The sequence below is a fragment of the Anabrus simplex genome, chromosome 4 (assembly GCF_040414725.1).
Source record: "Anabrus simplex isolate iqAnaSimp1 chromosome 4, ASM4041472v1, whole genome shotgun sequence".
NCBI classification, from domain to species: Eukaryota; Metazoa; Arthropoda; class Insecta; order Orthoptera; family Tettigoniidae; genus Anabrus; species Anabrus simplex.
In genome coordinates this window covers 231,264,331-231,277,559 of record NC_090268.1, presented here as the reverse complement: position 1 = coordinate 231,277,559, position 13,229 = coordinate 231,264,331, and the positions used below count along the sequence as shown (strand labels likewise).

Sequence of the window (13,229 nt, the reverse complement as noted above, 5' to 3'; positions counted from 1 at the left end):
AGGAGTTGGAAGGAAGCGGCCGTGGCCTTAATTATGGTACAGCCCCAACATTTGCCTGGTGTGAAAATGGGAAACCACGGAAAACCATCTTCAAGGCTGCCGACAGTGGGACTCGAACCCACTATCTCCCGATTACTGGATACTGGCCGCACTTAAGCAACTGCAGCTATCGAGCTCGGTCGACTCTCTCTTCTCCTCGTGTACTCAAGCCATCAATGGGGTTTACAACAGTAAACTTATGGCATCCTGCCTTTGTCCGTCTGCGGGAACAGCACTGCACCCTACTTGCTACGGGTTCGATACATATATACACGCGGTCACCCAGCGTTCCTCAACTCATTCCTCAGCGCTAAATTCAAAATGTTTCACAGTGTTAAACCAATTTAACTGGACCATGATTTGATACAGTTCAGTACATAAAACGACACTGTAACCCAGAAAAAAGTGTCTAAAATGCTAATCAGTAAATAGCTTTGTGAAAAACTGTAAAATTATCATAAGCAATAGTGTAAACCAGAATAAAGTAACTGCAATGCTCATCATTAAGTAGCTTCGTCATGACACTGTAAAGTGCTTAAAACAGACCTGTGACCCACAAAAAAGTATGTACGAATGAATGGAATACTCTTCTCTTCCAGTCACGGATGACAACTGGGGAGAGAGTATTCATTTATTGCAATCTTAATATAATATATGCAGTTAGTTTTTTACAATATACCATATTACAAGATAACCCACTTAAGAAAAAGATTACAAGATTAATTAAATATACAGCATTTTCCATACATAGTACTTGGATGTATTGTAACCGTACACAAGTACGATCCCCGATTTTAGGTTATGAAATGTCTGTAAATTACGATCTCCCGATTTTAAGTTAGGAAATGTTTATACATGACAATCTCCTGATTTTAGGTTAGGAAATTTTCGTAAAATATTTGAGTGAATATGATGTTAAGTTTGTTAAATTAAGATGTAAGAACATAGTAATTTTTTTTTTTTTTTTTTGCAAGTTGCTTCACGTCGCACCGACACAGATAGGTCTTATTGCGACGATGGGGCAGGAAGGGGCTAGGAGTGGGAAGGAAGCGGCCGTGGTCTTAATTAAGGTACAGCCCCAGCATTTGCCTGGTGTGAAAATGGGAAACCACGGAAAACCATTTGTAGTTAGAGAATATCGAACATGTATGTCCTTACATTTGTATAACTTTTAATTTGGGTAAGAGTCTGTACACATGGCCTAGCAGTGAAGATTGTGCAACATGGGAAACAGTGACTATATTGGTAAAGATGTTTGAAGATGATTGGAGTTTCAACAAGTGGCTTGGAAACCCGGGAGACAGTCGGGAAGTGTATGCTGAAGATTGTTATTCATCAATGTGGGTGAACGCAAGTGTTAGCTCGGTAACCAATCCGAAAGCACCGATTTTGAACTTGCGTTGACTGAGAGGCGCTTGAAGATGTTTCAGTCAGAGCGTTGATACCAGTGGTCCTTCGGCGAACTAGAGTAATGTGGAGCAAGCCTTTATGAGGCCTTTATCCATTATCTTTTGCAGAGTGAGTAGTGCTGAAGAACCTTGGTTATGGACTCATCACTGTACCATTACGGAGCAAACTACGAAGGCATTAGGGAGTCATTACAAATGTATTAATGAGGTTATGACAAGTCATTCTCAGTGTGTATTTTGCAGAAGATACTACAAAGTGTTCATTTGTCAGTCATACTCTGGTTTAGTCCTCTCTAAGGTAATGCAGTGTGTGAGGTGGTTTATATGTGTAATCTGGAGGTAATATGTTGTGCACAGAAATTATTATGGTTAGATGAAACCATAGGCCGAGTGCTTATTACTTGTTCATTCTTTCACTAATATGACGTGGTTGTCATTATTTATTAATTCCACAGTAGTCATTTTACACTGTAAATGTGTATGGCTTAATTAAGAGATATAGTGAGGTTTGTTCATGTAAATAGGCAATTTTACTTTGGATTTGGTCTCCATGAGTGATTCTTTGATGATGTTTGTTGTTCTCTGATCTACTCCAAATTCTGCTGCCACTTCAAAAAGGGGTTCTTGGTCCATATTGTCATATGCCTTTTTGAAGTCTACAAATATGATGACAAAATTTTTGTTTGATGTATTGCAGAAATAGTTCATAGAGTTTTACGTTGACAATTTGTTTTATGCACGATCGGCCTTTTCTGATGTCGACTATGAATACCAGAAACATTTAAGCTGACTTTAAAAATACGTACAACTTTATTAAGTCATTCTTAATAGACAAATAGGTCACTGACTATGAATACTAATCTAAGATCAAAACTACCTCCAATATTATGGAAAGGGAACAACAGTTTTACAAAATAAGTTGTTCTGACTCACACACTAGCCTGAAACTGTGTTTATCCTCCATGTATTCATTTCCTTCTTCTTACCTACATATGTATAAGCTGCCTTCAAGAAAGGAGCCATTATAATTCAGAAGGTATAACTTCGGGTGTTTCCTCACACTACACTGGTTTGAATGCAAGGCATGCCCTTGAGGCCACCAACCACATGTCGACAACACCCAGGATCCCCAGTTGTGATTGGTGGCTTCAAAGCCATGCCATGCATTCAAACCAGTGTAGCAGCGGAAAGCACCCAAAGTTATATCTCCTAAACTATTGAAAGATATTCCATTACTTAAGGCCATACAATGTCTATACAAAAAAAAAAAAACACCATGGGCTGATGACCTAGATGTTACGCCCCTTTAAACAACAAGCATCATTATAAAAAATAACTAAACTAGCTTTGTCTCCCTCAGAGTACTCCCCTCCTCTATTAATACAATGCTCCCAATTCCATTTATGTCAGCAATCCTGGTAGGCAACTTGGGCAATACATACAGTTCTGTCAGCAATTCAATTCAAACTCTTCAACCGACTGAAATTTTTGTCCTTACAGCAGGAGTTTCACTTTAGCCGGGGCTAGGTCAGGTGAGTAGGGAAGTGAGTACTGGATGGAGAAGCATAAAATTGCCTTTGTGTTCGTCAAAAATTCACAAATTAACAGCGATGCTAGAGCTGGTGAGTTATCATAGTGGAGGCTCAAGGAGTCCACTCATTTTCTCCTGACATTTTCTCTCGAACATCTTAAGACTAACATAATACATGCAGTTCACCATTTGATCCTCAGGTAGGAATTCATTCTGAACAACACTACTGATGTCAAAAAAGGCAGTTAATATTTCACATTTGACCTGACCTGCTGCACTACAGTATCTTCAGACTCTATGATTTGTGTGACATCCTTACGTGTCTACGTTAATGTTTTCCCCCGGTTGAAACAGAACAGAATGGTGGTATGCTGCTCACAATATTCATCCTGACAATTACAACACACTCTACACATCTTAGAGGTGAAGCTTCCGTGGTGTGTAGAATTATTTAGTTTATTTTCCAGGTTGAACCTGCAAAGACTTTGCATCTACATAGTATTTTCAAAGTTTGGTTACCTTTTTAACATGCTATAAGTATAGAATAATAATTAAGAAACATAACAATAGCATAAATAAGTTACCTCACAACAGGACTGGAAACAAATGGTATTTCATTAAAGTCCTTTGTACTGTAGTTCTCCAAATATGCTTTCTTGCTTTGTGGAAGAACATATTTACCAAGTACAATATTATAGTACTGAAAAGAAACAGAAGATAAAATATACCTTACAAGATCTCAACAAAGAACTGCACAGTTGAAACTGAACCAGTGAATACATTAAATACCTTATCAACGATCTCACTAAGTTCTTCTGATTTGTTCTCATACCGAGGTCTGGGGAGAACATATCCATACATTGCAAGCACACCACCAGGTACAAGAATTCTTTCTGCTTCAGAATAAAACTTAGGTAAGTCAAACCAGTGGCATGACTGACATGCAGTTATCAGCTGAACTGATTCATCTGGACAATCTATTTTCTCTGCAGGTCCAACTCTAAAGACAGAAAGAGAAAAAAAGGAGAGGGACTAAAGACGGCTCTTTTTAAAGAAATGCACGATTTCTAAATATAAACCTTAAATAAAATATAATGTTATTTCTTAATGCTTGACAATACTGTAAAAATCATAATAAAGGAATGGAATTTACACAGTTTAATGAAGAACAAAAGGAAATAAGGTTTTCTCCAGAAAACAATAATACAATATTCAGTACTGTGTACTATGATGTATGTCCTATACACTTCCAGATCCCAACTAGTTAGCAGAAACTTGCTGCTGTAAAAGTAATACAAGGGAGAAATTCAATGGCAAATGTTATAGGTTTCAGAATCTCCTGTTTATCTATATTCTATACCAGGGCTGAGCAAGTGATTGCCTTTCACCTCCAAAGTCAAGTATGCTTGCTTCTCTGTGTTTCAATTAATTGTTTGTTTTAACTTTGCTTGGCACTTCAAATAATCTCATTCTTTGCATAACTCAATTACATACTGGTAATAAAAATTACTGATAATTTGATCATTTTGCTATTCATACAAGAAATGTACAGCCGATTTAACAACCGTTTCTTTTTGTACAGGCAAATAAAACGTCTCAAATCAATATAATTATTTTGTACAATTTTTTGTACAAACCAATCTGCCTCCTAATTAAAAAACAAACAAAACCCAATGGCACTACAGCCCCGATGGACCTTGGCCTACCAAGCGGCCGCTCCTCAGCCCAAAGACAAGCAGATTACAAGGTGACGTGGGGTCAGCATGACAAATTCTCTCCGGTAATATTCTTGGCTTTCTAGACTGGGGCCGCTATCATGTCATCCGATATCTCCTTAACTGTAATCACATAGACTGAGTGGACCTTGAACCAGAACTCAGATGCAAGGAAAAATCCCTGACCTGGCTGGGAATCGAACCTGGGGCCATTTAATAGGAAAAGAAAATCATCTGTTTCCTGCTCATTAATAATTTTTTTGTAAAACAAACTTTACTTATGCATGCAAAAAGGAAAAATGCCTATGGAAATAAAATAATGTCTCAAAAGAAAACATGTATTTTGTACTGATAAACAAACAGGAAACAGTGCAAGCAATTGGTAACCCTGCCAACCTGGGCCCAGTATATAGGAGGCTAGGTTCTGCCTGTCACAGGCCAGGACAAAGAGCGAGTGAAAGAGGAGTAAGACCTTTTTCAAATAAATTGGTCCATCTGGCCTAGGTGGTAGAACCTTGCAAGTTACAGTGAAGTCCATAATGGCAGCGTCAGAAGAAACCTTTGGAATGATGCAGGTTGGTAGATGAGGCATTCCAGTACTCAGTTTGCTGCCTTGTATATGAAGTAGGGAACTGCTACAGCCTAAGGAACAGTTCACCCTGATGGTAAACTTCCAGATTGGATTAGAAATAACTAGTCAGCAGTAAAGGAAAAAGGAGTGCTTTCAACAATAATACAAGCCTCATGAGGAGTACAGCAAACAATTTGGTCCATCTTATTATTTTGTTCCATCAGATATCTTGGCCATTAACCTGATTTTTGTCCATAAGTGGTGGTGGTGGTGATGGTGATGATTATTGTTTTAAGAGGAAGTACTATAACTGTACAGGATCTGAATTCCTAACTTTAATATATATATATATTTGGTTGTAGATTGTATTTATAATGATGTGTATTTGATTATTATCATTGTTGTTGTTGTTGTTCCAGAATATCTGTGGAACGCAGAGGTGAAAGAAGGTGCGGGCTTGAATGGGTCTAACTACAATGTCAAGAATTGAATTAAAACTTTAACAAAGGTTATATTTCTTTCATTATATATATATAAAAAAACTTAACAAATTTCCACAAGGGAAAAATAACAATCAGGTACAATGTCAATCTTGAAACCAGATTAGGAAAAATTCAAGATTCAGGACCTTAACACTTTTTTTTTTATTAAGGATGTGGACATTTCACTCAGTGAAAAAGATCTTTTACAAGAAGCACAATGCCAAATCCCTTTCGTGAACATAAAATACTTTACAAGGAAAGCACCAACTGGGAACTCCCTTCAGTACTGGTCTGCTTAGTCACTTTTCGAGCACAGTGCTTACCACCATGTTTACATTCTCGGCATGCATTGTATAAAGGAAAGGGTGATAGACATAAAGCTGAAAATTACAGGCCAGTAAGTTTGACATGCATTGTATGTAAGCTTTGGGAAGGCATTCTTTCTGATTATATTAGACATGTTTGTGAAATTAATAACTGGTTCGATAGAAGGCAATTCGGTTTTAGGAAAGGTTATTCCACTGAAGCTCAACTTGTAGGATTCCAGCAAGATATAGCAGATATCTTGGATTCTGGGGGTCAAATGGACTGTATCGCGATTGACATGTCTAAAGCATTTGATAGGGTGGATCATGGGAGACTATTGGCAAAAATGAGTGCAATTGGACTAGACAAAAGAGTGACTGAATGGGTTGCTATATTTCTAGAAAATAGATCTCAGAGAGTTAGAGTAGGTGAAGCTTTGTCTGACCCTGTAATAGTTGAGAGGGGAGTTCCTCAGGGCAGTGTTATCAGACCTTTATGTTTTCTTATATACATAAATGATATGAGTAAAGGAGTGGAATCGGATGTAAGGCTTTTTGCGGATGATGTTATTCTCTATAGAGTGATAAATAAGTTACAAGATTGTGAGCACTGCAACGTGACCTCGAAAATATTGTGAGATGGACAGCAGGCAATGGTATGTTGATAAACGGGGCTAAAAGTCAGGTTGTGAGTTTCACAAATAGGAAAAGTCCTCTCAGTTTTACTTACTGCGTTGATGGGGTGAAAGTTCCTTTTGGGGATCATTGTAAGTATCTAGGTGTTAATATAAGGAAAGATCTTCACTGGGGTAACCACATAAATGGGATTGTAAATAAAGGGTACCGATCTCTGCACATGGTTATGAGGGTGTTTAGGGGTTGTAGTAAGGATGTAAAGGAGAGTGCATATAAGTCTCTGGTAAGACCCCAACTAGAGTATGGTTCCAGTGTATGGGACCCTCACCAGGATTACCTGATTCAAGAACTGGAAAAAATCCAAAGAAAAGCAGCTCGATTTGTTCTGGGTGATTTCCGACAAAAGAGTAGCGTTACAACAATGTTGCAATGTTTGGGTTGGGAAGAATTAAGAGAAAGAAGAAGAGCTGCTCGACTAAGTGGTATGTTCCGAGCTGTCAGCGGAGAGATGGCGTGGAATGACATTAGTAGACGAATAGGTTTGAATGGCGTCTATAAAAGTAGGAAAGATCACAATATGAAGATAAAGTTGGAATTCAAGAGGACAAACTGGGGCAAATATTCATTTATAGGAAGGGGAGTTAGGGATTGGAATAACTTACCAAGGGAGATGTTCAATAAATTTCCAATATCTTTGAAATCATTTCGGAAAAGGCTAGGAAAGCAACAGATAGGGAATCTGCCACCTGGGCGACTGCCCTAAATGCAGATCAGTATTGATTGATTGACTTTGGGCTTTAAGTGTCTAGTTTTACAAGTTTACAAATGGAAGAAGAATTATTTAGTTTAAGGGCAGAAATCCCCTAATTCCAGAGCAGTTGTTCCCTAATTCATAATATCAAGCCTCCCAGGGGCACACTTTACAATTACAAAACTTGAAATAGAGCTAACAGGCTCTCAGGTCTCCAAGCCTACTCAAGGCAACATCAACTTACAATTACTGGCCTCGCAAAGCACAATTTACAATTTGAAAATTATTTATACAAGGGTACTTAATACCCAACCTACGGGACCTTCATGAAAAAGGAACAGGTTAAATAACTGGCCCAAACACAAAATGAATGGAGGCGAACTGCACTCCAAGATAATGAAAACTTAGAAACCTACAGGGCTCTAGGCCGATGAAACAGGGGCTATTATTATTTATAAGTTTCATATTCCGTATTGATTGGATTCAATGTAATAGACAAGAAAAATGTTCCACCGATCAATACATTTATTGTGAATGAATTATTGCACTAGTGCCGGTTTCGACCTATCTTGGCCATCTCATCAGCTAGCACACAAATTTACAGTCATAGGACAAAATTACAAAGATGTTACGTAAGAGCATCCGGATGTCTGATAAAAAATGGAAGTAAAATATATTGCAGTATGTTGCGTTAAAATATCTCTGATTAAAAGTGGTGATGGTTAGAATAAACTAAAACCTATTGATTGAGCATGGACATGAGTACATAAACACATTAAAATATATATGCCACATCATAAGACACTAAAAATATAGCACATTAAACACATTAAAACATGGTACATTTTAAAAACGTCTATTAAAATTTGAGTTCATGTTGCGTTGCATTCATTCTTCAATCCTCTTGTAGTTCTTGTGTTGATTAAGTTGAATATTGAGAATGTTCTATGGCTGATATACTTTGTATTGGTATGTTATAAGAACTCTTGTCAGTAAAATTTGAAAATTGAGTACTGTGCAATTCAACTGTTGATGTAGTCAGGTAAGATTTATATATACAGCAAGATAGGGTTTAATTTTAGAACAGTTGGTGGTGACACTTCTCTCGTCTATGCACGTTATATGGTTGTTATCTGTAAAGAAAAGCTAATATGAGTATAGCGTATGTATGAAGGAATGCCTGGATGTATGTGAAATGAAAAAAGTACTTAACTTACTGTTGTTGCTGTGGAGGTTGTGTACCGATATGTTTGGAGATTTGTTGTGTTCTGCTGCGAGTACGTCTGGGGCTCATGTGAGCTATGTGGAGGGATGTTGGTGGAGGGGATGGAGGAGTGGCTATTGTGAAGGTAGGGGCGGGGTTAGGCTTGTGATTCGTCAGTTTGTTATGACGTATTCCTATATCGTAAGAAACAACATCTCAATAATGAACTTTATTCAACACATCTCAAAGTATCCCATGAACTACCACATAGCTATTGGAATTACTTTCAACAAATTTCTAGAAATAAAATAGAAGATTTAGCCATAAAGAAACAAAACACATTAAACAAAAAACTGGAAACACTGAAACAACAAAGCAAACCGAAACCACTAACCATAACTGAAAATAAAGATCCTTCCCAACATAAATACCATCCACCCGTAAAAAATCTCACACTAACCGTGTTTGACGATCTAGAGACGGCTATATTGAGCAGGGGACCCAAACATAACTGGGGTAATGCATCATCCTATCAGAATATTATAACTGCCGTTACCGAAACAGAACTCGCTTTACAGAAAATTCCGTACGATATACGAGACGAAGTTAGACGCAAAATCAGTAGAAAGATCCCGCAATATATAAAAAATGTTCACAATAATAGCCTAAACATGAATACCGCCAATAAATCGAACCTAAACAAACTCAAAAACAAAATAAAACAGAACAATCTACTAATAACAAAGGCAACACTACGGTCATTATGGATAAGAATGAATACATAAGAAAGACTAAAGAATGTTTCCAGGACAACACTTTTTCAATTAAACGCCGAGATTCAACCAATAATATACAAAGAAATTTTAAAAATCTACTCAAGAACACATACTTTATTCTCACCGAAACAGAATCTGCTAAACTTGTAACTATGAACCCCCAATTACCATCCGCAAGGGCCTACCCTAAAATACACAAAGAAAATGTACCCATGAGACCGATTATAAACTATAAGTTATCACGATTCATTCAGAAATTTTTGAAAAAGCATTATTCATTTTTAGCAAACAAAACAAAACAAAACTCAATAGATTTTTGCAACAGAACCAAAGAACTAAAGATTGAAAAACATCATACCCTTACTTCATTTGATATAACAAACATGTACCCTAACATTCCTATTAAACAAACAGTCAAAATAATTGAATCTAACCTAAAAAACCATAGTAACTTGAGCACCTTAGAAATAGAAGAATTCGTGATTCTGCTTAAATTCGCCTTAAACAATAACTACTTCAAATTTCATGATATCATATATCAGCAACAAGGATTACCTATGGGATCTCCTGCTTCCGGAATATTAGCCCAAATATATATCGACCACCTAGAACACACGTCAATTAATAAAATAGATAATATATATTTTTGGTGTAGATTTGTCGACGATATCTTCGTAATTATAGATAATAGATTCACTGATGCAGATACTATACTAGACAAACTTAACAATTTAGACCCCCAAATTAAATTCACTAAAGAAACAGAAAATAACCGTACCTTAAATTACTTGGACTTAACAATAACCAGACATGACACTCACTTATCTTACAAGATCTATAGGAAACCCACACACACTTTAAATACCATAAAAAATGACTCCGTTCATCCTAACACACATAAAAGAGCAGCCTATTATAGTATGATACATAGAGCTTTCAATATCCCAATGACAATAGAAGATCGAAATAATGAATTAAAATTAATCCACGACATAGCCAAATACAATGGATACAGCAAAGAAATGGTCAACAAAATCATCCACAAAATAAAATCCCAACCTAAAACTAAATTAATCAAAACAGCCAAACTGAAAAAAGATTATGTCCTATTTACCTTCAACACCACCAATATATAAGTTATACTATAACTAATATCTTTAAGAAGCACAACCTGAAAATAGCATTCAAAACCACACACAACAGCACCAACCCTATACACAACACCAAAACAGTCAATAATAATAATAAATACAACCAATCAGGTGTCTACCGCATCAAATGTAACAACTGTGACACAAGCTACATTGGACGTACAGGTAGAAACTTCACCATCTGTTATAATGAACATATAAATGCAGTAAAGCACAACCATTTCTCATCGATAGGCCAACATGTAGAAGAAACTAAGCACAACTTCACAGACATCAATAATGACATGATGATATTAAACATAAACTCTAAGGGCCCCCTGCTCAACATAACCGAAGATTTCTATATTTCTTTGGATCAATACGCTAACCCCAATCATAACATTAACGACATTACAGAGAAAACCAGTACTGTATCATTTTTGACAAAGTCATTCCTGCAATACAAAATGACTATCTCAAATTAGTAAAAACACGTCATAACAAACTGACGAATCACAAGCCTAACCCCGCCCCTACCTTCACAATAGCCACTCCTCCATCCCCTCCACCAACATCCCTCCACATAGCTCACATGAGCCCCAGACGTACTCGCAGCAGAACACAACAAATCTCCAAACATATCGGTACACAACCTCCACAGCAACAACAGTAAGTTAAGTACTTTTTTCATTTCACATACATCCAGGCATTCCTTCATACATACGCTATACTCATATTAGCTTTTCTTTACAGATAACAACCATATAACGTGCATAGACGAGAGAAGTGTCACCACCAACTGTTCTAAAATTAAACCCTATCTTGCTGTATATATAAATCTTACCTGACTACATCAACAGTTGAATTGCACAGTACTCAATTTTCAAATTTTACTGACAAGAGTTCTTATAACATACCAATACAAAGTATATCAGCCATAGAACATTCTCAATATTCAACTTAATCAACACAAGAACTACAAGAGGATTGAAGAATGAATGCAACGCAACATGAACTCAAATTTTAATAGACGTTTTTAAAATGTACCATGTTTTAATGTATTTAATGTGCTATATTTTTTAGTGTCTTATGATGTGGCATATATATTTTAATGTGTTTATGTACTCATGTCCATGCTCAATCAATAGGTTTTAGTTTATTCTAACCATCACCACTTTTAATCAGAGATATTTTAACGCAACATACTGCAATATATTTTACTTCCATTTTTTATCAGACATCCGGATGCTCTTACGTAACATCTTTGTAATTTTGTCCTATGACTGTAAATTTGTGTGCTAGCTGATGATGGCCAAGATAGGTCGAAACCGGTACTAGTGCAATAATTCATTCACAATAAATGTATTGATTGGTGGAACATTTTTCTTGTCTATTACACAGGGGCTATTCCCAAACTACTGAGGTGACTCATATAAAATTACTTTAACACCTTCCAGAAGAAAAAGTTACAAAAGCTAGTCAACTCAATCCAAGATGAAGGGGAGTTCGAGAGGGTAATTCACTCTCTATCCCCGATTTACAGTTAAAGAGTGTACAAAGTTTTTACATTAGCCAAAAGATGATTTACATTTTAGAAAAGTTGATTACTCAGTTAATGATTCGGACCTTTCCCTCGGATTAAACTGCGGAGGTAGCAAGAAAGAATAAAATGATGTGGCCATTACTTTGTAGATGTTCTGGCTGCCAACGAAAGAGGCCACCCACCTCCTGCTTAACACACACACACTCAGATAGACAACGATCAATTGGCCAAGAAACGTGAAAAGCCGCAGTTATAAACCCTCAGGGACGGTTTGAGATCATTCAAGAATAATCAAAACACACCCTCTTAATTTTATTGGTTAAATTCAAAAGTAACACTCAAAATCGAACAATTAGCCTGTGACAGGTTGAAAATTAATTACTGATATTATTCATTGGCCAGATTCAAAACTGGCGGAAAGAAAAAGGAAATATTGCCAACCCAAAAATAAATGAACATCATTCAGTTACAAAAACCTAGAAATAACTTCTTTAAATTATAACGTCTTACACCTCGCACCAGGGTGCAATATCATAGTTTTTTGTATTGTCATCTATGGAAGAAAGTCCAAACTTCTTGATGAATGGTAAACAAAACCAGGAGAAATTCACTCAGTTTAGGAAACTTCACAGTATCAAAATTACCGGTACTCAATATTTTAGTGGTGACATCTTCTGATTAAAGTTCCAAGTTGATGTAGTTTCAGTTTCACGGTTTTACCAATAGAGGAGTTCATTTAGGCGCTAATTTTGAATGCGCGGCATTGAGGTGTACCTCCCGATATATTATTATTATTTGCACTTTACAATTATTGATAATAGTTATGAGTTGGCTTTCAATTGTTTTATATGTATGTGTATTTTATTTATTTATTTATTTATTTATTTATTTATTTATTTATTTAGATTGTTTATTCCATGTCAATTTATATGTACTCATGTTGTGGTGTGATTTTATTCTGTTTGCCTAAGCATGGACGATGTATATGTGTCCATGTGCATTTGAAATGATTCAATTGTTTAGTGACAGTATATTTTTTTTTGCTAGTGGCTTTACGTCGCACCGACACAGATAGGTATTATGGCAATGATGGGGTAGGAAAGGCCTAGGAGTTGGAAGGAAGCGGCCGTGGCCTTA

The 13,229-nt window shown here is 36.5% G+C and overlaps 1 protein-coding gene across 1 annotated transcript in view; it reads right to left on the bottom strand.

The window, feature by feature from the left end:
- The window catches only part of LOC136871810 (putative methyltransferase DDB_G0268948), a 149,933-nt gene that overhangs the window by 22,856 nt on the left and 113,848 nt on the right, over positions 1 to 13,229 (bottom strand). The window contains exons 4-5 of the mRNA XM_067145416.2: positions 3,769 to 3,979; positions 3,564 to 3,679 (exon numbers count right to left, since the gene is read on the bottom strand). Of these exons, the coding sequence (XP_067001517.2) occupies positions 3,564 to 3,679; positions 3,769 to 3,979 (327 nt within the window). The remainder of the gene's footprint in view (positions 1 to 3,563; positions 3,680 to 3,768; positions 3,980 to 13,229) is intronic.